The sequence below is a fragment of the Vanessa atalanta genome, chromosome 18, assembly GCF_905147765.1.
Source record: "Vanessa atalanta chromosome 18, ilVanAtal1.2, whole genome shotgun sequence".
NCBI lineage: Eukaryota > Metazoa > Arthropoda > Insecta > Lepidoptera > Nymphalidae > Vanessa > Vanessa atalanta.
In genome coordinates this window covers 321,231-347,818 of record NC_061888.1, presented here as the reverse complement: position 1 = coordinate 347,818, position 26,588 = coordinate 321,231, and the positions used below count along the sequence as shown (strand labels likewise).

Sequence of the window (26,588 nt, the reverse complement as noted above, 5' to 3'; positions counted from 1 at the left end):
CATCATATAATGTTTGGCTATATTGAATTTATGTATTTAAACAATTATTTAATTAATTACCTAAATAAATCATTAAAATAAAATTTTAAGTTAAGAAAATTAATATAATATTTACTCAGACATTGCTGTTGATACTAATAATTTGAATATTCCCTAATATAAAACAAATGAATTTCTAATCTTAGGGACCCCACTCCTCTGACTACTCCTCTCATACCGGAAATTTGGCAGCCGGTGGTCACACACGCTGTGGATGGTATCATCATCCTTCGCAACATACCTTGCCTTGTCTTCAACAGAAATATGAGAAATGAAGAATTAACAGGCCAGCAGTATACTTTCTGGGATCGAATTTACAACAAGTTTTATATTCATACATTTGAATGATGCAATAACTCAAATTTAAGCAATTTATTCACTAATCATTTATTAATTATATTCATATTTAATATTGAATGATTAAATGAAATATATTTGTAATGATTGTGACGATAGTTGTGGATATGTGTGATTAATTCCTGTCTGCTCTCTCCTCTGTGTTCTCGTACATATTATCATTCAGATATCTGCCCACTGTTTCTTTGATCTTACTCTACCTTGTCATCACAAATGTTATGTTTATATTCACATTGAATAAATAAATGAAGGTGCAACTCACTATGTCGAGCTTTTAAATTTGCATTTTTAGTTACCAAATAAGCTGTAATAGTGCTTGTAACAAAATCAATATATTTGCTTGCATTAATAAATGTTAATGATCTTTATATTTAAATATATCGAATAGCATAAGATTAGATCATAAATTTGAATATATAATGTTTATTAAATTACAATATATCACTACCATTCAAGATTCAAGTTATTGCTCAATTTTATGGTAAATTACATAGTTAAGCTGCCAAGATAGAATGGTGACTTGGTGTTAACATAATTTGATAAATGTATGGGTTTTTTTGCTATTACATGACGAATGTGGTAACAACGTGTATCCGTGTTTCATACTGCCGATTTTTTATCAAACTTTAAACCTTGAGTAGAATTTACTTAAGTTTTTTTTGCATTTCTTAATTCTATTTTCAAATATAAATAATAAAATAATTGTAATTAAAAAAGTTCGTATGAAAACATGTTAACTACGTCCTCAAAAACAAATCCCGTTACCTGAACAGTCAACGCCCGGAGATGGCAAACGTTGGGTCCAATCCACAGCATCCACTCACAACACTATATCATAATTAACTAAGTAATTGAATAGTCAATTTTCACTCATTTGTCGTGAGGTTTAATTAATAAAATCAACAAGTAACATACAAAAGGCAAAACATGCACTACCCGTCACATTCTCTTCACTGACAACCATAACATGACGTGAAATCCGTTCAGAAATATATTTTTGATATTTTCAACTTTATTTTTTTATAACAAAAAATAAAATGTTATGTATTTATTAAATACTTTATCTTTTATACCCTCTGCTCAAATTCTTAAATAACATTCACTCTATATTATTTAAATAATATATTTTAAATCAAAACAATTTCTAAAGAGAATGTGTAATATGGTTACTGCATATTATGCAGATTTATGGAATCTTTGTATCTGAATCAAACGTATAAAATAAATTATGACCGCGAATATGAAATTATGAAGCCAGTTTAACGTTGAGCATGAGAATATTAATAAGAAACGAAATAACGGTAGTTCAAAACATTTCTACGCACTCACAGGTGGGCCAATGCATGGTCAAACAAATTTCTACAAACTGATCTACTTTGAGCTTTCTGTCTTTACCTCTTCACGCCAACATTTTTATGATGTCCATCTAAACATCTTTCTTTTGCTTCTTTAAACCTAAAATAACAATTTTTACAATTAACATATAAATCTAAATTTGTGTGATCAATCTCGTTGCATGCGCTTCTTTTTCTCGGTACATTCCGAGAAAAAGCGGCAAGCAACTCAGTAGATAGTTACTATATTCCTCAAACGGACGTACATACAATAAAAACAAATGTAATATAAATATTATTTTCTATTTATTAAAAAGTAGGAGTAAATTATAAACTGAGAAAGCATTCAATGAATTCATTTTGTACGTAAAGAAAACTAATTTAGTCAAATCTGATTCTACATGGTCTTGTGGGTCTATCTTAAAATGTTTGTAAGATAATTTCTTTGTTATGAAAAGGTGGATCGATTACACTTCTGCCGTTGAAGTCAGATGCTATTCTCACTTTTTAAATTGTATGTATATTAATCCATTTATAGGTTTTAATAGATTTTCAATGGCTATTAACCGGTCAATTTCTAGGGAAATTAACAAACATTCACTATATTGATTTACTAGCATATTACAGTCGTTTTTTATATTAATTTTGTTAATTATAGGTTCTTCCCGGTAGAACGTACATTCCAAGCTTTTAGGTAGCTTTTCATTTCAGCTTACAAATTGGCTATTCAAAAGTGCTCTAAAGGGAATCCTTGATGAATTAACTCATTTCCCCTTATTTCATTTAGTGATTGTCATATTTCAGTACACATCTTGCATGCAAGACTTTTTATTTTAAAATTACGATTCTAGTACTTATATTTTTTGGATTGACATTAAAATCTTAAATAAAATAATAAAATACCATTAATAATAAAATATTATTTATTACTTCATACCTAATTATCTAATGAATAAGGTAGAAACATCTAAACATTAAAATATATTCTATAATATTATAATCTTAACTAACTCAATATCACAAGTAATTACAGAGAGAATAATAGGATTGATGGCCATGTTTGATGTAAAAGAAGAATTTAAATTAGGTAAATATTATTTTTAAGACTTCAGCTTTCCATACTTATACAGTTATCAAAAATACTAATATTGTAAACTTAAATTATCTATTTATATACTTCTTGAAGGAAATAAAAGGAATGTTGTTTAATTTATTTACAAATTCTAAATTTATTATATAAAAAATACACATAGGCAAGATTGATTTGGATTAAACGACATAATAATTGATTTTTAAAACATAATGTTTGAAAAAAATAAATAAACTGCATTGAACAAAAAACGATTTACACTGTAAATAAGGTACATAATTTTTTCATTCTTATCTGGTTTGCAGCGCCATCTATCACTCCATAATATTCAAGCTATTTGTTGCTACTTAACACTAGGTGGCGCAAGTTGTATATAGTTCTCAAATGTATAAGATGTAAGCATGTACAAATGCGTATACTTAATATACATATTTTTACGAGTTACATTTACATAAAGCTCATTGTATCATACACTTCTAATTTTTTTTTAATATTTAAAATATTAGAAATAATACAATAAAGCTGACATTTTTTAAATAAAGTACTCAACTCACAAGTAAATTTAAAATTAATTTAATATTTTATTTTGTATAAAAGTCCGAAATATTACGTTTAATTATTGCCAATTTACGATATGTTTTAATATTACTCGGCTTATACTGACTTATAAATAGTTACATAAATTATTTTTAAGGGTTTTTTTTTGTGTAGTTATGTTTATTGACAGTGTTCATTGACGTCCACGACGTTGCTTTTCCGCCACCCGAAGAAGAAATAGCCCAGAGCTAGACCTAAGACCAGTGCCAGACAGAGCCATACGTTGTAAGTCATGAACACCAACATAAGGATGTAGGACGCAGTCGACTGAATGAAGTGCATTATCGTTTGTATGATGTGGCCCGACGACAGCATTGTGTATCTGAAAATAACAGACAAATTTATTATTTACGTGAATTAATTTTATTATTATATATGTTCTCCAATAGATGGCGCTGTATAATAAAAATTAATAGGGTCCGTCAATTGTCATTGTCAATATTCGATCATAATTCATTGTTGAAAATTTGAGAAAATATATAAATTTGACAGTTTTGAATAATGCTTATTCTACTTTTTTATGGATACGCATTAAAGTTCGTCGCACACAAGAAAGTAGCGATGATATAAAAAAGTAAATACTATCCTTAATTGTAATACCTACTTGTGTCATTTTAATAATTTTTTTAAAAACACAAGTTTATTTAGAGTAGCGTAATTAAATGTTACATTCTTAAATCCAATTACAAAGTAAAATAATTTACTATCAGCGAAGTAGTTCACAACGGATTATAAATTTATAACAAACTATATTAACATAAAAAAATAATAAATTGAACACAATATAATTCAAAACACGTAACCGCAACGATCGTAAAATAAAACAAATAAATTGTTTCTATAGTACCGATCGTTTTTCAAACTTTTTACGGCTCGGAAAATCGTTATATAGAATAATTTATTGTCAACGGCTCAATAAGAATTAACTTTTTCCTAATGCATTTAATCTTTGATAATATTATCATGCTATTGTTAATTTAAGTAATTAATGTTGCCTAATAAGTCTTAGTATATCCGATAGGGGTTACGTAGGGTCATTGTATCAGACTGTTCCAAAAATCTGATTGAATATTCAATGTACATTATTTTTCTTACTTCACAACAGCTGTTCCTCCGCAGTTCCCGCCAGATCCGCATTCGTTCTTGGTGATGTTGACTTGGGAGTCCCCTGTAGCGGACGTCGCCCTCGCGTGGAGGGCTTCTCTGTAGTACTTGAGTCCTTCGTAGAGTACAGCTGCGAGGAATATCGCCACAGCGGACCCGAACAGTTCCAATGCTGTCGTGGTCATCCATCCTTCGAACAGGATCTCCTGACAGACGCCCGCGTGGAACTGAAATAGGGGGTTTAACGGTTCAAAAAGATGTCGAAATTTACCACTTTTTAGTGTTACTCTTGTTATTCTTATAACAGTCAGGCCTAAATTTACACTGACGACCTATTTTTTTATTTCACGTGTGTAGGTGAACTATCCAGTTGGTGCCACTATCATCAGGTTGCTCATTAGCCAATTTACAATAGCATGGTATGTGGTCAACAGCCACTGGCCCTGTAAGAAATATTAACTATTCCTTATATAGTCATTCAAGTCGTCACCACCCTTGAGAGCTAAGATATTATGTCCCTTGTGCCTGTAGTTACACTGACTCACTCACCCAATAAATCGGAGCACAGCAATACTATGAGTGCCTATTAGTACCTACCCAGCTCGCTAAAATGTTCGTTATCTTTTTCATTAGGTTTAAATAGTATGTAAATAATATTTTATCTTATACGAGCGAACGCAAGGCCGCACATAATTACTTTTTATTCTTGTGATATTAAAAAAGAAATGTTATATGTAATTGTAATTACACTATTATCGTAAAGATGTAAGTTTTGTTTCTTCATCTCTAAACAAAAACTTTTATATGGGACGAAATAGTGTGTTAATGTGTCGTAAAAATCTTATTTTTTTATTGCCCGAACCAAACGGTACCAAAACCAACATACATTTCTAAGTTACATTTTAAGTTCATTAGTTTTCTATGTTGTCTTGGGTCTGGGTGTTTGTGGTACCGTCGTTACTTCTGATTTTCCATAACACAAGTGCTTTAGCTACTTACATTGGGATCAGAGTGATGTATGTGATGTTGTCCAATATTTATTTATTTATATGGTTAACTTAACTAACTTTAAACGATTGTAATTATTATGATAAGGATTGCTGTGCTACCAACCAATAATAATGGAGCTCAGATAACACGCACATTTCTATTTTGTTCACTTAAAAGTAAAAGTCGATTACAATATCATATTGTATATAACATATACATAAAAATGACAAAATTTATATAAAACTCAAAACAAACACAACTTAAAATTTTCATGTTTTTAGTTTTTTTTTTGTTAAATTCATCTCGTGCTCGGCGCTGAAAACATCGTGAGGATATGAGGTTATGTGATGAAAATCAGCTACAATTGTATCAAAAGGAGACGAAAACAAAAATCGTTATCCAATATACTTATAAGTGTTAAACTTGCTTATTTATAGTCAAAAATCTACCACCGGTTCGGAAATTAATACCTCGGACCTGAAAAGAACTGGCGAAAGGATCTCAACGGTTTTTTTTTAATGCACGTAGTATTTTACAATTATTGATTTCATCTACAATAACAATAAATATATTTTCGTTATTTGAAACAACCTGGAGGCGATCATCTCATTCCCAAAAAATGCAGTCAACTAAAAAGTCACTAGTGTTGTAATATATTTTAGCACACAAACGCTCTTTAACGATTCTTTTAAATTTTACAATTGAACATTTTTGAACGTTCTCTGGTACTGGGCTGGTTCTGGTATTACTACGTATATAACAAATATGCAGGGCATTTCAGGAGTTGTCTGATTTAAACGTCATCAAATGTTATGTTTACGATATTAGTACGCTATCTAAAGGTCTATTTTCGACTTCCGAATTTGTGGTCGGTGGGAACTCGGGATACACTTGTGCACCCGCGGTTTTGTGGCGGCGATAACGATACTCTTATCATTCACAAGGGCAAACTAGGTGACAGCGAACGATGTTAGACTTAGAGGAGCGACATTTCTTTTAAAAGTAAAGTCACTTTTTTATTTTTCGTCTTTTTATGGTTATTTTTTTTATTACTAACAGTATTTAAAACGGGATATTTACCATGTTTTTTATTTTTATTTGGTGGAGCTCGATATTTCAACATTATCTACGAATGTCTTGTTTACGAGAACAAGACATTCGTAGATAATGTCGAAATATGGTAAATATCCCGTTTTAAATAATGTTAGTAATAAAAATAACCATGTTAATTTAAAATCTTATTTATTTTATTTACTTCATTTGATAATTTCTGAATATAATATAAGGAAAATAAAGATAATAAATAATTATAATAAATGTCATTAAAAATCAAAATATTTTACATGATTTGGTTTAGATTACATACCACCATTTTGTGGCTGGAGCCGCAGCCGCCGTGGTCGTGGTCGTGGTCATGGTCGTGGTGGAATTCCATAACTTGATTCATTTCTGTAACAAATACATTTTTTTATATTAAATAATTGTAAATCAATAAGTCTATTAACTTTGTAAAGCTGTTAAAATTATGTAATGTCTGTTTATTTAATACCGAAGTAGATTTTAACAAGAAACTGGCGTGCATTTCGAATTCCACCTTTTCGGAACTACCACCGTTTCGGAAGATTTTGCAGAGAACTATCAATAAACGCAGTAGTTATATATATATTTTTTTCATTAATTGATGATGTACCTCTATGTTCATTATTTGCAACATATATTTCGTGGGGGTTAAGTCCCGTGAATCGGAATTGTGATTCAACGGAATCTAGCATTCTGGTCACCATTTGCGGTCATTCGAGGCTGGTTTTTTTTATTTTAAATGAAATAACTAGGTATATATAATATCGAACCTCTATGTAAATTGTGGTTAATATTATATATAAACAGACTGGACTAAATGTTTGAAAATTGTTATATATTTTGTATCAACATATAATAATTAAACTGTAGGTTTTTTTTATATATAAAGATTAATTTAATTTGCATTTATTACTATATACACAAATGAGCGTTTAGACAAGAGCGAAAATACAATTTAAATAAGGTAGTTTTGCAAGTTCAGCTTTCACTGCGCGTGCGCACTTGCGCAACCGATCTGTCAATGCACTTGCAGACCTCGGGTTTTCCTAGATCAGCTTGCGAAATTATTAATGTCAGATAAGCAATGTCTTGTATCAAATTTCAATTTTAGGGTTCCGCGTAATATAACAATGTGAAATAGTTAAGACATATATAAAATGATTTTTTTTTTTTAATTGTATTTACGTAGATTTCACAAACGTAAAATTAAACCTCGAATTAAATTAAAACGATTCGTTCGGCTTACAATATTTGTCGAGGTGATGGTAGCCACTGAATTATTCCGCTTCGTATACAATTATATTATTTGTGAGAAAAACTAATTTCAAAAAATTAAAAACCGTCCATACTGTACTTATTATGATGTCTTGCCCAACGCCCCACATTATTTTCTTTTTATGCATTTTTTTTCAGTCACATTTAAAGTAGGTGGGTGTAGTCACAAGGAACATAACATCTTAGTTTCCACGATTCCACGATTGTTGTTAAAATTTCTTACAGCACTTAGGTACTATCAGGTGACCCGTGCCTGCGACCTGAATGTTTATATAATAAATAATTGGTTTTTGGTCCTAATTGCAGAGTAAGGGTATTTTTGCTTACTATTCATACTGTATTTATTATTATAATGAGCTTAAAAATAAGCTGACCACGAACACTGCAAAGTGCTCGAAACGTCGGGATGTTAAAATAAAATAATTAATATACGCGATTAAATCCGTTAAAAAACTAGTTTTATTTCAATGTGTAATAATCGCGAAAATCTAAGACAACATTATAAAAATAAGCTGATCTCTTTTACCCAATATTTTGATATCGGAAGATTGACAAGATTTTAAAACTACTTTATATTTATAAACTCTTTATTGCACTTTAACAACTAAAATGAATCAAGACATTAAATAACTAAGACATCTGTAACAGTAAATAAGTTGCAACATTATCACTAAAGCAGCAATCTCTCAAGCAAACTTTGGACAGAGGACTGATGATTAAATGTGTGGGAAAATACACATCATTTGTAAATAACAAGGAAATAGTAAAATTACCAGCTATCACAAGATACACAAATGTATAAATAAGAAACGACATATCTATTAAAACCACAAGAGGACAAAAGCCAAATAAATAACATTTGACATCGATCGACGCGATATGACGAAGCTGTTACCGTAACTATAGAAATAAAATTAAAGTGGATATAATTAGTTATATCAATCAAAAACTGTTAGTAGCGCACAATATAGCTGAGCTATAAGCTAATTGCATGAAATACATAAATCAAAGGTTTGTTTATCTTTTATTGGAATGGGTTAGGTTAGGTTAAACATAAACATTGGAATTTTCTCTCCTACTATGTTGTAATCAGATATATAAACATACTATGTATACGCTCAAGAAGTTTTATATCTAGTTGGTTTCCGGTCATTACGGAAATAAATAAACAAAGAAATATTCTTGAATAGTTCCTATTTCTTTAAAAAAATATATTTTAAATAACAGAGCAGGCACTTCAGAAAATATAACCAATAAAAAAATACACTAGAGGTGAAGACTACACGACTGTGGAGAGTAACTACGAGTAAGACTAACTACGAGTATAGTACATGCCAGAGATGTTTATGTTTTTTTTTTCGAACAGCAGCTCAGAAAATGTAGCTCACCTTGAGCTCACTCAACTCGCGCAACATAAACTGATCACGATGGCTTATTAATTCATATAAAACAATATAGCTTTATAGAAATCTTAAAGAATGAAATTCAACTAATTCTATACTTTTTGGTAGGACTTTGTTCAAGTCCATCCGAGTAGTTTACCCACTCAACACATATTAAGCCATCAAACGAACAATACTAGTATTGTTGTGTGTAAGTTTCCAAGGCGTGGTGGTGATTTAAGGAATGGTTAACACTTTTACAGCGCCAGTGTCTATGGGTTGTACCACTTACCATCAGGTGGCCTTAAAATAAATAATAAACAATATTAAATCATCCATTCGATCATGAACAGATAGAAACGAATTCTCACAACAAACGGAGATTAGATTTAAAACAATTGATTAAGAGCCACTAAGTTGTACTAATTAATAGTTTAGTCTCGTAATGATCTTTAAGGTTGTGTTAATCGAAATTGAGGTAACACAGGTGTTATGTTACTATATGAATATGATATAATATGTAAAGTATAGAACAATAGCGCAACATACAACGTGCGGCCAAGCGGCGCAATGTCAAGGATGCACATCGACCGAAGCTGCTAGTGCTGCCAAGCTAAAGTGGCAACCATCGACTATTGATTAGCCTAGCTGTACTGGTACCATCAAAAAGAACGGAATGCCAAAAATCCATTTCAAATAATTTGAAATATTTTTAAATTAAAATCGTTTCCTTTAATCATTTCGCATAATTCTTAATTAAAAAAAAATATAGTCATTTCTGTTATGAAAGACAAATTAAATCATTAATCCTAGAATTTTGTTAGGAGATGCTACGTTAAAAACTCGTGGACGTTAAGAATACGGTAAATTAAAAAAAGATATACCAAAGGCACGGAAAACGTGCCCGCGGAAATTTATATTTTCAAATTTCCACAGTCAAAGGAAAGTATCGTTAGTAAATCTACATCCGTCGTAAGAAAGTATTCCACCAGGAGAGCAATTCTGTAAACGAAATGTCACTTTATCGCCATCGAATCGATATGCAATCGTTGCTTTTACGTGTTTGTTTATTCTATTGACAGCGATCTAGTTGCGTTTCGGTTGAAGTCAAATCGGAATAAGATCGGACACGTATCGTAGGCGTTATTAATTAGTGTTAATAATTAGAATTATTCTCCATAGACACCAAAGTTGTTTTCAAAACGAGCTTTAGTTCAGCACTAAGACAATTACAAGCTGTTCATTGTTTTCCTATTAAAATAGAACATCAAATAAATCTAATGGCAGTATTAGATTCTCGAGATTCCTCTGAGCAGCACACATTAAAGAGATATCGATATGTTAATTCTGGATTGTTTTACAACACTACGCGTCGCACAGGAAGACACGTAACTTAACTATTGTCGGTGATCGATACGATCTTATATAGATTCAATTCTATTTAAATACAAGTAACACATTCGCACGTCAAGAGTTAACTTTCAATTATAAATACATCAAGCCTTAAAACAATCAACACAGACTTAGATAAACCTAATCGAATAAGTAATTAAGAGTTACGTTACCTTCCAATAAAATATAATGTAATCATTAATTGCTAACTGATTTTTATAAATTTTCCTTAAAAATGTATCAAAACAATTTGTTTAATTATTATTTTTATTACTTCTGTTCAAGAATATTCGCCGATTTGTTGTTGTGTACTGCTTCAGTTTGTTGGCGTTCTGACGTTTATGTCATTTTTATCCTGAATTGTTTTATGGTACATATTTTAAGCTATTTTTATCATTCAGGCGTTTCAAATTTAAGTACTTGTCAAGATTTAATCACTTAATCCGTCAACGTTTCGGAATATAGATTCTTATGAGAAGAATCGGAACGAAACTAAGTACGCTTACGCTACGCTATAATTAAACCTATATTAACTAATGGAAACTAACCATGGGTGTTGCTAAGATTGGTGTTACCAGATTTATAAAAAAATAAAGAAATTAATTAAATTATAATACATAATAATGATTAATAAATTTGATTTTCAGTAATCATCAACAATAAAAATTGGATGAAATTACCGTAACCTTTTAAATGGTTTTAACAGCTTTTTAGTCTGTGGTAATTTTTAACACACAGATAAAACACTGAAGGTGTTAAATAAGGTATAATCCAAACTGTACACTGTTATCAGCACTCAAGTTTATTCAAACATAGCGTATCGCAAAAGTAATAGAATAAATTTCTTATTTATTCTATTATCTGGTGAAAAAAACACGCCACAGTTGTTATCTCACGACTTCGACCAATAATAATTACCATCAATGAAACAATGGCGCGCATCCGTATCGAAATTGATCCTTGGCGCAGTGAGGGTCAACAAATTGCATACAGTATCGAGATCTAGAGCAGGTATGTCCAAGAGTTCGTTCAAGGCGACTAGATATTGGCAGATCATCTCTCTGGCCTGTTCGGTTTTTCCTAATTGGTTACGAATTAGGGAAATCCCAGGTGAAGGTATTTATAGAGGAAGGTGCAAGAATTTTATGACTATTACCTTCATTTATATGACTATTCATTCCAAGTTATTGATAGTCGTCCACTCGAAATTCGACCATAATTCTTTGCTCGTAGAAATTAAAATTGACACCACAGAAATATAAGATGCATGTTTTCAATTCCGAGGGATAACATTTAATTTTTGGTAGAAATTTCGACAATAGTTAAGAGATATTCTTCTACAAAGTTTAAATGACTCTTTTTCGATGCACTATTTTTAAGATAACGAGGAAAGCTCGATAGAACCTTGTTATAATTACAATAAAAAAACCCAAGAAAATATAAAACTACGCGTTATTTGTTATTGATGTTTAATCTGTAACATTTTCTGAATGAACGTGACTATGGCTGTTTAATATTATTTAATATAATGTATATGTATCACGTTTTATATATTAATAATCTTTTTGTATTTATATTCCGAATAAACCGCCTATCTCACACTCCGTCCGTCAACGTTTAAGCTTTTTTTTTGTATTGGCATACGAGCAAATGGGCTACCGCCCTTAGACAATGGCGCTATAAGATATATTAACCATTCCTTACATATCGCCAATGCGCCACCAACCTTGGGAACTAAGATGCTATGTCCCTTGTACCTGTAGCTACATTGGTTCACCCACCCTTCAAACTAGAACACAACGTTACTGAGTACTGCTATTTGGCGGTAGAATATCTGATGAACGGGTGGTACCTACTCAGACGAGCCTGCACAAAGCAGTACCAACAAGAAATTTTTAACAGATGACAGTTCTAATAAAAAAAATGACAAGTTAAGATGCTGGGGGAAAATAGACACGTCACTCTCAAACGTCAAATTTTGTTGACTTTATTTTGTTTGATTTATTATAAAACAAGTCTTCTTAACTTGTTTAAGATACGTCGGTAATATAACTAAGCGGTTAATTTATTTGTAGTTATGTTTACCTCAATTAAAATTGTTTATGATAGCAATTACCTTTTAAGCATAATATTACCTACTGATAATAAATAATACATTTGTAAAATCGGTATCAATATGGGATATACATATAAATTTTTTTTCTTAATAATATCACGGAGATTTTGAGATGCTAAGGAAGAGCGAGAACAGCCTACTGTGCGCACTTGTAACACCTTACAAAACACCCCCCGCACACGCAGGCGTCGTCGCGAGCGGTAACTAGTAATTATGTTTTTTAAGAAAGGACAATTTTATTTTTGTGTTTATATAATTTGGTTGGGTTGGTTTTGTTTGTCTGTCCGTTAGACTTTTATAAATTGATACGTTGTGATAATATTAGTGTTAGCTCAGTTTGTTTGTCATTTGATTTCCGAGGTGCAAATTGTTGCCTCAGGGTATTTTGTAAATGCGTGTCTTTGGACGATGTCGTACGGAAGTTTTGTTCGTGTATCCGCGAAATGTTATGCTTCAGTAGTTGCCTCGACATTGTTGTGACTTATTAGTTAAAGGGCGAATCGTGCAGCCCCGGGTACGAATCCTGCGTCAATGATATGCTATTGGGCCCATACCTGTTTCATGTCTGAAAATTTAGCAACTCGAAGATAGGAAATTGACGTTGCGTTAGTTGACGTAATTAAACACTGATACTTCGAAAAACATGCTAAGTCTTAGTCTGATCTATCTCCAGCGGATACCGGATTGCTATCCCAATGCACTATAAGAATAAGCGGACGAGCAAACGGATCACCTGATGGTAATCATCACCGCCCGTAGTCTCAGACGCAGTAAGATATATTAACCATTCCTTACATAGGCAGTGCGCCACCGACCTTGGTGTGTATCAGTTTACTGTTATCTAATTAGTACTGTTTAACTGTAGAATATATGATGCATATCACGGTGATGCCTGCCCATAGCTTTGGTGTCCACTCAAACTCAAAGATAAAGAAATGACTTAGACTCTGGTAACTATGGACTCGTGAATATTCAAAAGAATAGGTTTTTCAAGTGGGGTTGTATTATAAATAAAGATATATTAAACAAGAACCGTTCGTAGTATTTAAAACAGATCTAATGTCTATTAGCAAAACGCATGGTACATGTTAATTTATGTTACTTTATTTCTGTTTCTTCTGTCATTCGAACAACAGAATACGCACGAAGGCTGGTCTCGGGATCGTCGAGAAAGTTTATCCGCGTATTCTAATAAAATCAAAGTGTATTCAGTTGATACATACATTACATAAGGAGTGTATTATGTAATAGTTTAGTGCCAATTTCTACAGCTACAGAGTCTAATCATTAAAATGATAATGATGCAAAATTCGAAGCGTATTTTCGAGTTTTGTATGAAATAATATGTCGTTTTAATACGTATATATATTTTTTATTTTTATTTAAATTGTTTTGTTAAATGTTATTAAGGTGATAAATTATACTAGTGCTCTCGTTAATAATAATGTCCATTGCTTTATTTTTGAAATGAAAAAAAAAATCTGTAGTGTTTTTGTAATATACAATTAGTTTAGTAAAAAAACATTATATCTGTACATTGTAAATGCATGTTATGGTCGGCACACTGAGTGACTGCTGTGGTTCTTAACAAATAAATATATCAAATAAAATTAAAAGTTTTATTATCTACTATCGAATAGTAACACAAGCACTCGATACTTAATAAGACCGTTTATAATTCTTAATTCTCCGCTTGTATACGTGTTACTCATGCGGTTTAGTTTTTTGAAAATGACACGTATTTGCACAGGTGCTATTGTCTTTACAATGTGTTGAGGTAAATGTTTTTAAATATGTATTTCATGCTATGGAACTAATACGTTATATTTATAAACAATACCGTCATAATCATCATTAATCAGCTTTAGATTCGCTTCGCGGGCGTAAAGTTAAATTGTTTATTCTATTCCGAGATACAAACTACATCTAACCTAAGAAATAATCGAATCTTGGCGAAAATTAAATATTATATTAGTAAAATTAAAAGGTAAAGTTATGTAATGTAGCCTGTACATTCCCACTGCTAGGCTAAGGCCTCCTCTCCCTCTGACGGGAAGGTATTGAGGTAATTCCTCCTCGCTGCTCCAATGCGGATTGGTGGAAGTACATGTGGCAGAATTTCATTGAAATTATACACATTCAGGTTTCGTCACGATGAATTATAAACACAATTTCAGTGAAAAGTCAGTAGTGCGGCTTGGAACCCGCAATCATCGGCTACGATGCACCCGTTTTAACCACTGGGCCATCTCAGCTTTTAACATCAGTCTCTTATACATATTATTCATTTATGTTCGCCGCAATATGTTTGTCTGTTTGTAGTAAAGACCGCGATTTGTCTTACAGACTATAGTTAACTGCATGGATGCCCACCTGAGCGGAAATGTTCCAGTGGCAAGAACACGTAAGAATCTTATTTAAATATTGAAAGTCCAAGCTTGATTGGCAACTTGACAAGCATGCAAGGTGCGATTATTATTCATCTTGTTCTCGGCGGTACAGGGAAACAACGTAAGGAAACTTGCTTGTGTTGGTTGAAATTCTGACATAGCATTTTCCTCTAAGCACGTGCGTGGTGAACAACTCCTCAGGAGCACAGACATTCTTGGTCCAACAGTTGGGCATTTGTAGAGTAACACTTATCTCCTACGAGCTATCGACTCATCCGCATTACGATCTAATCTATAAATATCGTCTTTAGTTTTCATTTTGTATTATTGTCACTCGATACTTCAATTTCATTTCGCCTTTCACCCATCATCTCATTGACCTAACGCTTTCATATTAATAATATTATATTACTACGAATATATAAAAAGATGGAAAGAAAATTTGAAGTCCCTTAATCTAGCAGTAAAGGAATGCCATTCCCGTTACTTAAAAAACAATCGCTCTGTGAACAAAGTCCTCGTCGAGAGCGCGCTACAATACCGTTCGTTAAAAAGCGAAATTTGTTAATTTACAATATAAACAGCAGCTGACACGCTCCCGATTCACCTGACACACCACTTCACGCGTCTTAGTTTCGGATAAATATGAAATAATTGTAATTGTTTTTCTTTTTGTCGTCTGTTTTACGAAAATAATAGAAAATATTTTAACGTTCGCTGAGTCAGGCATGAGGTAAGTTGTGATGTGTCGCGAATAGTGTGTTTGCGCTAAAAGCGACATTCAGATCAGCGCGTGCGCCGCTCACATGGACGAAATCACGTTCACCCGAGACTACCCGAGTCTTGTACGAATATTTTGACTTGCCGTTACGTCGCAGAGAGATATGTTTAATAATAATTTATAAAAACCATGAAGGGAAACTTTCTATAATCGAATGTCGTAAAAATCGTAAAAGTAGTCGTCCTACAATTGGTCCGGCGCGCAATCCTCTGACCTGCGCAAGCGCAGCGAAGGCCGCTTACGAAACTATTTACAAACCATCGATCAATAGCCGGGTATCTATACGAAGAGATATCGAAGCAAAACCAAATCTTAGCGTTATCAACGTTCAAGTAAATATTTGATAAGAACATCACAGCTTATATTTGAATAAGTTTTTATTTATTTAGTAGTCGTCGACCGCGACGCGTCCTTCTAAATCAGAACTGGCGAGTGCATTAAATACCTTATACCTACAATATAATAAAAAATATACGCTAATCTTATTTATATATAAATTATTATGTTTAATAGAATACGTCTTTTTTTTAATAATTCGTGTACATTTTAATACTTAATTACATTTCAAATTTTATAAAATCAACTGTTAAGTGGGATTTAAGCTAATCAAATTTAGTTTCACGATACACACACTAAAAGATTAAATAAAACTATATAGTAAGCCCTTTATTTTGAAGATCTGAATATCCGTAAGGGTCACGCGTTAGCAATTAAACCGCTGGTAATGAAACCTGGCGTTTTGAATAATATCATATAGTGTATTTAAAAACTGTGTTATTTACGAGGTGCTATTATTTTTATCATTCATATAGTGAACCGTCCACCAACTCGCATTGAAACAGCCCGATGGAGTTAGCTCAAACCATTTCCCTTGAAAAGGAGAGGAGGCCTTAGCCAAGCAGGATATAGTTCTGAAATGTATTGTTCGACTGAAATGTTTTCACCTCTTTGACTTCTGAAAGTCAAAGTAATATTTGTACGATATTATCTATCGATGTGTGCTGTCCACCAACACTAAGGTAACGGTATCTCCTCGTGTACTTCGATAAGGGAATCTGTAAGTTAGGTAAATAAACGATAGTATAACAAATATTGTAGGGAGTTACATGTCGTATCTATGTTTATCTGCTTCGTTTTTTTAGTGACAAGTTTGTGTGTTGAAATTTCTACTACCTGTACAACTGGTTTTTTTTTATTGTATGTGAGCTAGTCACACCTGATGGAAAGTGACTAGCACCACCCTTGGACATCTGCAATACCAGAAGTCTACGATACGTTGCCAGCCTTTAAGAAAGATGCAGCCTCTTTTTTTAAGGTTCCCAAGTTGTATCGGTTCGGAAAAACCGCCGACGAAAGCTGGTTCCACAGAGTGGTTGTGCGACGCAGAAAATGCCTTAGAAATCGCACTGTTGTTTTTTGTTTTTGGCTGTTAGGTTAATGTGTTAAAATCTATACACATTCATAGCTCGACAATAATGTTACTAAGAAATAACTTTTATATACAAATATTAAACGACAGGAAGTCAATAAATCTGTGCAATCATATATGTGCATACATAGTAATGATGTAAACAAGAACATAGTTACTACTGTTGTATTGAACTAAAACCTATATAAGACAGCACGTATGCCCAACTGAATATATTCAGAGTTGCACAATTCAACGAGGAAACAGATGCAATTGTTGGAACTAGTTTGCGAGAACCGGTATCACGTTATACCTAGGGCATCTTACACTTAGACCTAACCACGAGACACTCGCTAACCAAAATCAACCGCAGGATCGTCAGACGTTTAAAGGAAAATATCCGAGTAAATTCAACTTTATTTATCGAACATCGTTATTAACATACAATACTAATTTAAGATTAAAACAATGAAAAAAACTATTGTTGACGCGACTAATTGGTCTGCCACTGGTTTTAGTGGCAGGTAAATCTCTGGGTCTTATTATTTATTATTATATTAATCTGATGGTGGTAGGTTATGCAATTAGATTACCACACTATCAAAAGTGGTTGTCACAAAAATTGTTGTATGATTTGTTATAATATAACCTTCTTACAAGGTCAATGCATATAGGCCGAATGGCTAGGATCTTTTTACAATGACGTAAATGGTATTTTTCCAAATTATATAATTCATGGTCAATACGGCGATACATTGACTAAATGCAATATATATCAAAAATATATATATATTTTTGATAAATTTTCCATTCTCTTTTTTACGAAGTTTTTAATGTTTATAGAATTAATTTTGGAATTTGAAGAAAAATTATATAATTCATATGTAATATCATCATCGCTGGTGTTTATATTTTTTAGATCTGAGGTAATTATGTCGGTATATAAAATCAAAGTTAAACTACAAGGAAAATACTGTGATATTCGTGTTGTTGTCGTTAGGTTCTTCCCGTTCCAACGCCATATGATTTACTAGTGTGATAGATGTTTCATTTACATTCAAACTAGCTACAGTCTACATTTTAGTGATTTTAAACTATTATTCATCCATTTCAAATGATTAAAGAAAACAGGTAGGTATATAAAAGAATTTGTAAATGTGGATTAGGCAAGCTCCTCCTTTCCTCTCGAAGAGTAGATTTCATCAGATAATACACAGATTTCGCGATGTTTCTCTTCATATATGATGATATATTTACATTTTATGCACAAGAAGCGCACGGGTGCAAGCAGTGTGCTGGCGACCTGAGAATTTTTTTTAGGGGAGAAGGGGATCCCTTTTGAACACATTTTTAAGAACCTTTCTTGGGCGCCTCACTCTTGGTCCAAGACTTGACCATCATCGGCAAGGCGTCCAAATTTTTGCATAAACACAATATGAAAACTCACTGTTGCTGAAAATACGCAATCGTTGGTAATTTGGTAATTTAGCAGTCAAGTAAATCACTTCGATAACAATCAAAATGATATATCCGTCTGCACCTTCTGTGAACTGTTTCAAATTAACTCTTTCAATACTCACGACGGAGTTCAGTAAAAATGGATCAACGGATTATATTTACAAGGTTCCAGTTGGCTCGTATGGGCTGCAGAAGCCGGATCGTTTGATGTAATTTAAAACAATAAAATCAGTTTCAGTGAGGGACGAGCTACACGGATATGTGCCATTAGATCGTCTCATTTTATACGTGTGTCTGTTACTGCACTGTTCTTATCATAAGTAACTTTGGTAATATTGAGGGAAAATTATTTGTTAAGAGCAATATTGAATTGTAATCTTGATTACCGAGCGTTGTGTGTTTTGTAGTAATGTCTCATTGTCTTGTTTTATTACGTTGTAAATATGGTGATGACGTCCATTTGCCGGATTTTCGCGGCGATGGCCACTTTTACTTGGCAGGGCTTTGTGCAAGTCCGGCTGGGTAGGTACCACCCACTCATCAGATATTCTAAACGCCAAACAGCAGTACTCAGTATGTATAGTGTTGTGTCCCGGTTTGAAGGGTGAATGAGCCAGCGTAACTACAGGCACAAGGGACATAACATCTTAGCTCCCAAGGTTGGTGTTGCATTGGTGATGGAAGGAATGGTTAACATTTCTTACAGCGCCATTGTCTATGGGCGGTAATGACCACTTACCATCAGGTGGCTTATTTGCTCGCCTGCATACCGATACCATAAAATAACTCTTAAGGGAGATTAACCAACTGGTAAGAACACACACAGGAACTTTAATATAGTGAACAAATGCGTGTGCATTAAAATTTACAATCCCATAATCCAACAAGACAGTAAATCTGATACGACGAGAACGATTTAAGAAGCAAGACAAACGACTAGTTTGGGAGTTCTCGTGATGAGTCAACTTATGAAATGTAAGTTTATATTTAATGACCTTGCTGCTGGATAAAGGCACTCTCAAAAAGTCAAAGAAGGTTAAACTGGCTAGGCTATTGTTGAATTTAAATTAGCTCTACCGTCTTACCTCTAATCTTTGTTTTATCATAGACGAAATACTATCTAAACAGCGTTAACTATTTTAATCTATTGGATAGATTGTCGTATATAAATGATCATCTCCTGTGAGGTGATGACGAACTATAAAATAAAATGTAACACTTAAAATTGTTTTGTTTCAATTGTAAACGCGAGTGAGCCGGAGTTACTGCAGACACAAGGGACATCATATCTTAGGTTGATGGCGCATTGGAGTGTAACGAATGGTTAAATTCCTGACGGCGCCAATGGGCGGTAGTGACCACTTACCATCAGATGATCCACATATCCATTCGCCTACATAGATTATTAAAAAAAGAACAAAGCTATTAAATAACATAAAATATACATCTCATTAACAACCCGTTGCATCCGTTCTTACAACATAATTATGTATGTTTGTATGTGATTACATTATTCAAAGTACAAACTAAACGAAATAATTAAGATATTTAAATTTTAAGATCAATGCTTTCTTGAATAATTAAATAACACAGAGGAATATTCATTGAAAACATTATTGTTTAATTTTTACTTAATCAGTAAATTATCGAATCTTGCAGTGTTCCAAATCTTCCAAAAAATAAATCTGCTTTTTGTTAAAATGTTGAATTGCGAAACTAAAAGCGAACGTCACCGTCACGTATGTACAATAAAAAAATATTGCACAATCAGACACGGTAACAGTTTGAATGTATCGATAATTATGTATCTATGTACAATCATAGTATTGTGGTATTGTACGGCACAAATGCATTTATACAAACGCAAACCTACACAAATCTATTTTTAGATATATCGAGTATTTTTTTGTTAAGATTTTATTTTGTTTAGTGTTTGTTTTTTATATTTTATGTCAGGAATGACAAGGTTTGACTGACACTGTACCAAAACTTATCATTAGGGCGATGAGTTCTGTAACACAGGTGTACGCCTACCTCAAGAGTCTGGGACTTCACTATTTGTAATTATTTTCGTAAGAGCCGAGATGATCCATTGGTTAAAAAGTTTGAATTTTAAATGATAATTCAAAGTTCAAGCGCGGACGAACAAATTAAATTTTTATGTACTCATTTGTATTTATCTCGTGGTCGGTGGGAAAGGAAAACATCGTGCATGTGGGGGATTAACATTCGTATCCACCAATCCGCATTGGAGCAGCATGTTGGAGTTAGCTAAGGCTGTTACTTAAAATAATATAAAACTCATTATTTAACCACTAAATTTAACCTAGTTTACGTTGAATCGAATTATACGAACGTACAATTATAACGTGCGTGCAACATTACGGCGTCCACTCGACCGGCGATCGGTAAACAAAGGTCAAGTATGTTACGTGTGTGATTACGAAAATTTACGTAATTGTATTGTTCTAAAACATCGCTAAGCACTCGACGTTTTAACAGAGAACGAAAAGTGAGAGGGATGCGTTTGCATGTAATAATAACTAATAAAAGCTTAAATTTAATTAATCCTTTATTTATCGTGCATCAGGATAAGGCAGGAGGCCTCGTCGCATAATAGTGGCCTAAAAACTTCTATCCATAACTTTAGTAAGTCCTAATAATTTAATTATTTAATTCCCTTTAAACCTTTGTTTGTATATGGCTCGTTAAAAAGTACGAGCCTAATTTTACAATAATAAGAGTTGAACAAATGAATAATATTTTCAAAGATAGTCTGGTCGGGTTGTGTTATCTAATTCGACTATGACACGAAGCAGGACGTGTGATGGCAGTCTGTTCAATATGGAAACAATTGAATTGAAAACTTGGTAGTGTTAGAAGCGTGCTTAGTGGAGCTCGTCACCCGTTGGTTCAGTGCCTACTCCTAAACTCCCGTCGGATTATGAGGGGAGCTGTCTTTATAAACACAATGTCATAAGGAAAATAATTATGTATTAGGTCTCACATAATGACTATTGTAACTTACTCCGTAAATGCTTAATAATTGGGTCTTAAATAATGTTCCTTGGATGTATAGTTTTTCTTTTGACATGACACTTGCTTCTGAAACGTTCTCAAACATTTTAACACAAGAATTAAATATTTTCTACCTATCGCATTCCACTTCAGCATGGTTAACTTATTCCTTGTTGAGAATGGAAGCTGTGGCTATAATTGCCAAGTAATCACGACATCATCAGCATCAGCTGCTGTTAACTATGATAATAATAATATGTTTGTTTAGTCGAAACATTTATGCTATTTTTACCCGTAAAATTTAATAACGTATATTCTGTTTTTGATTTAAAATGTCGATGTTCTTTTATAAGTTAACCTAAAAATATAATTCTATTCGTTTCATATCTGGGTATTTAATTCATAATTAAAACGAATCAATGTGGTTTTATGTACTGTTCGATTTATCAATGACATATAAAACGTATTTCGTTTGTATTTATTCATGTCAATGAACGCTCATGCATATACAATGAAATAACTGTCTCATAATTACAATAATCTAAACATATATATATTGCATTAAGTAATGTGTTAATTATTAATTATTTTACGTTCCATTAGATATTCAAATATGTAGTGAGGAATAGCGTTCTCAGGTTAACTAATCTGTGCGAGAGATCTCTGCCAGAAGCCCTAGATGTAAGTTATTTACATAACATTGTAGGTACTCGTGAAGTATCAACAAAAATCAAATCGAAATGTATATTTTATTCAAACAAAAATTTTGCAATGAAACATTTTTGAATCGATAATATTTCAACTCAAACACCGTTTCGGAAAACAGATTCCAGCGAGAAGGAACTCGCACAGTTGCCCTTTTAAAAACAAAACAGAATCAGTTGAGTATTTACAATTATCGTTCTTGATCAGACCTGGAACCGAGCTTAAATCCATCCAAAAACTATTATTTCAATGAATAGTAATAAGATGGTGTCTTAATAATATTTGTTAAATGGTAAATTAGAAACATTTCTGGTGCTATATTACTTTTGCCCAAAACGTTATCTGCACCGTATACAAGCGGAAAGCGGGCTTATAATTTTTTTTTTAGTTATTAATATTATATATAAAAGCAGACCTAGAAAACAGTTTTGCGATGTAGATTATTCATTCCGAATCCGTGGTCCGTCCGTTTAATAAGAAATAATTTAGTTTTTTTTAACGTATGTTAAATTGAAATATTTCGTTATATGTGATTTGTTGCCGAGATGGCCCAGTGGTTAGAACGCCGAGATGGCCCAGTAGTTAGAACGCGTGCATCTTAACCGATGATTTCGGGTTCAAACCCAGGTAAACCACTGAATTTCATGTGCGTAATTTGTGTTTATAATTCATCTCGGCGGTGAAGGAAAACATCGTGAGGAAACCTGCATGTGTCTAATTTCAACGAAATTCTGCCACATGTGTATTCCACCAACCCGCATTGGAGCAGCGTATTTGAATATGCTCCAAACCTTCTCCTTCAAAGGGAGAGGAGGCCTTAGCCCAGCAGTGGGAAATTTACAGGCTGCTAATGTAAAATGTGATGTAATTTGATTTATTTGTTTGTTGTTTTTTTTCCTTTTGTAACGTAGCAATTATACAATCGATTAAATATAATACTATCGAGTCGAAACTCACCGCATGTGTCAAAATGTGAAGTATTTTTACAGAATCGTACTGCAGGTCAAAATAAGCACTACCAGGTACCGTTAAGCCGTTATTTCATCAAGAACCGGTAGGTCCATCAAAAGATTTAACAACTTAAAGTTTACGTACTTACATATGTATTTACTTGTATATCTACCGTGGGATACACACGTGTGTTAAATCGTACAGCTAGTAATTATAAAAGTTTCAATGCTGTAACTAAATACATAACTTGAATGAAACACCTTGGACTCTTGATGTTGCAACGTTAAATGGTATTCAATTTTAGGTAAAAGTGCGGGTAATTTTTTTTTTATTGAATCCCTGGTATGAACGTTATTTTTTTAAAGCACTAAATGTGGGTCACGGTATTATCCAAATATTATAAATTAAAAAAAAATTGTTATATAGAAGGTTGATTGTATTTGAAAATTTTGAGAGCTTAGATTAATTATAATCTTCTGCGCACATTGTATTTTAAGACTATTTTATTCTTCATTAGTTGAAAACTTTATTTTTATCTGTGCAATCTCGATCTCGAATATGGCGAAATTGGCGCATACCTCTTTATGAACCTCGCATTTCGTCGGTAAAACCGTAATGATAAATATGGTAAGTTGATATACTATTTTTCATACATTAATTGTAAAAAAATTATACGATATCGCATGTCAACAGACTGCATTTTCGAATTTCACGATCTCAGTAACTGTCAAGAATATTTTTTTTTACAAAATGTTTTCGTTGCACCACTAAAACTGTTCTCGTGATTGAATGCCTGACTTCCAAGCCGGTGCGAAAAAATTAGATCACAGATAAAATACAACAATGAAGGTCTTTTCATGTTACATTTTTCATTTAACCTCCTTATTTCCATGTCGAATTCTGATAAATATTGTAAAATGTGTTCAATATAACAACCGCACATAAACTAGTTTCAGTTGACTTTACAATCCTTATCCATATAAATTATTATCGCTGAGTTATTTCTCGATTCATAATAATAAGCACCGCCGTAAAAAACTGCACAATTACTTTAATAACATTGTAATTTAATATCGCAAGGACATTCAAGCTCCATCAACCGCAAACGAAATCATTAATTAAACTCACCGGATTTCAACACTTGTCAAACAAAATAATTACGAAAAAGTTTTTATTTAAATGTAAATAATTGCTTTTTATTTGTCAACACTGGCACGTAAAAAAAGTGAACTGTCAAATGGTGGCGCGAAACGTGCTCGAGTGGCGGCAACGCGCGCGGGAATGCCTAATGACTATGGCGGTCGTTTCGTTTGTAACTTTAAAGAGAACTCGGCCGCAGTCGCTGCACAGAGATACCATGCGTTACGTCACTACATGTTACTTTGAATTGAAAATTTATCAGAAGTGTCATAGAACTATGATTTTATGGTAAGACGTCGCAAATAGTATTTTTCTCATAATTTGCAAATGCCCTGCCAATCATGGAATTGAATGCTGTTGTGTGTTCTACCTTACAATTATAGAGCTCACTCGTAATAACAAATACGATCAATACGGGGAAACGAAACGGAATCTACATTATTAATAACATTATATAATCAGGCAATACAAGATCATACATAGTATTTTTATATAGTATAAATTATATTTTTTGCCATGTTGATTTGGTTACCATGGTAAGTGGGTTGTTACCATTTCCCAAATAAAATCGTTTTAAAGTCACTTTATTTAAGAACGAATTTATTGCTGTAAGTTATTTACTGCAATTGTGTGTGCCTCAAGACGGTACCATTTAAGCGTAAAATCTTATGTTATATTGTAAAAAATATTACAGTTTAATAATAATTACAATTATGTATAACCAGTAGGATATCTAGTTTACTTGTAATAATGTAATATATAACAGATCTCAAATTTGTGTCAAATCATTACGAAAAAAGGAAAAAAGTTCATCACCAATTTTGACTAAGCATGTTTTAAGTTATAAATACTAAGAAAACCTATGATTATTTCTTGCAGATTTTCAATCTTTCGTAATTGCTGCTTTATTTACGCGCGTCAATTCCAAGCACTTAGTGTTCTATGGCGCGTTAGTAGAGACGTGAAACTGGTTATCATCGAGTTATTTACATAATTTTGTTGATGTAATTGTTGATATTAAATATCGACAACACTAACGCATTTCTTTTATTTGTTCTATATTTAAGAAATAAATTTAAAATAAGAATAATATTTTTTGAAGTGTACATACAATTATTTCCACGGTTTGGAATATTTTATTTCAAGATAATAACAACTATTGGAATGTTATCAGTCACACGTTTTATGAGTTTTGAAAGTAAAGCGTAGTGTTAAGAGTATAGTGTTGTTCTCTCGAAACGATAATCGAAATATCGATATGTTATACTATTTTCTTAGCATAATGTTTTAAACTATAAATACAAAATTATACTTGAAAAAAGTATTGAAATATTGTTATATACGCTATAACAAAGAAATACTTTTATAAAGTAAACTTAATTTATTAATTAATTTTATTACACTATATCTATATTCATAGATAAATATTTCCATGGCTAATTAAATGTTAAGTTATTTAATTGTTAATATTATAACCTATCCTGATTAATAAATTGCGAATCGAATACACGACATCACTATACATCAAAGCGCTACGGATTATGCTGCGCGCGCGCACTGCATGCCAAGCGTTAGGACGAATTCGCTAACCCGCCGTCATCTCATCGAGGAAGTGATGTAATACTATATTATAAATTGAATAACGATTGCTTAGCTCTATTTTAAAACTCATTAGCATTTAACACTTTTAAAAAACCTATTAGACAATCACAGTTAATAGTCTCAGGTTGACCCGTTAAAGAACTGACCATATGATATTATTGGTATGAGCTTATATTAATTGAAACAGAACAATTGCAGACGGAAAGCTCACTTGGCCATTAGTTAAAATATATGAACCTTAACCGATTATTATACTGAATTTTCATGTACTTAATTTGGTGGTAAATAAACCTGTGCGTCGGCGAAATTCTATTACGTAAGTATCCAACCCGCATTGCAGCAGCGTGTACATTTGAAATTTTGAACAAGCCTGTCTGGG

General features: G+C 32.6%; 2 protein-coding genes across 3 annotated transcripts in view; both read right to left on the bottom strand.

The window, feature by feature from the left end:
• The window catches only part of LOC125071017 (serine/threonine-protein kinase D1), an 87,420-nt gene extending 86,081 nt beyond the window's left edge, over window positions 1-1,339 (bottom strand). For both annotated transcript variants that reach the window (XM_047681064.1, XM_047681065.1), the window contains exon 1: window positions 1,162-1,339. The gene's annotated coding sequence lies outside the window, so the exon portion shown is untranslated. The remainder of the gene's footprint in view (window positions 1-1,161) is intronic.
• Window positions 1,340-2,752: 1,413 nt separating this feature from the next.
• On the bottom strand, window positions 2,753-24,770 carry LOC125070842 (high affinity copper uptake protein 1). The gene is made up of 4 exons (XM_047680830.1): window positions 24,596-24,770; window positions 6,878-6,960; window positions 4,513-4,748; window positions 2,753-3,739 (listed from the first exon to the last, which is right to left on the bottom strand). Exons 2-4 carry the CDS (start codon window positions 6,956-6,958, stop codon window positions 3,538-3,540), a joined length of 519 nt encoding a protein of 172 aa, XP_047536786.1. The 5' UTR covers window positions 6,959-6,960; window positions 24,596-24,770; the 3' UTR covers window positions 2,753-3,537.
• Between the last annotated feature and the right edge of the window lie 1,818 nt (window positions 24,771-26,588).

What these genes read in the sequence shown, in the direction of transcription:
- LOC125070842 (XM_047680830.1), bottom strand. Translation starts at nt 6,958, where the DNA reads ATGAATCAAGTTATGGAATTCCACCACGACCATGACCACGACCACGAC. An exon ending in GCTCCAGCCACAAAATGGTG is followed by an intron (nt 4,749 to 6,877) that starts GTATGTAATCTA and finishes CCCCTATTTCAG; the next exon opens with TTCCACGCGGGCGTCTGTCA. An exon ending in GGAGGAACAGCTGTTGTGAA is followed by an intron (nt 3,740 to 4,512) that starts GTAAGAAAAATA and finishes TGTTATTTTCAG; the next exon opens with ATACACAATGCTGTCGTCGG.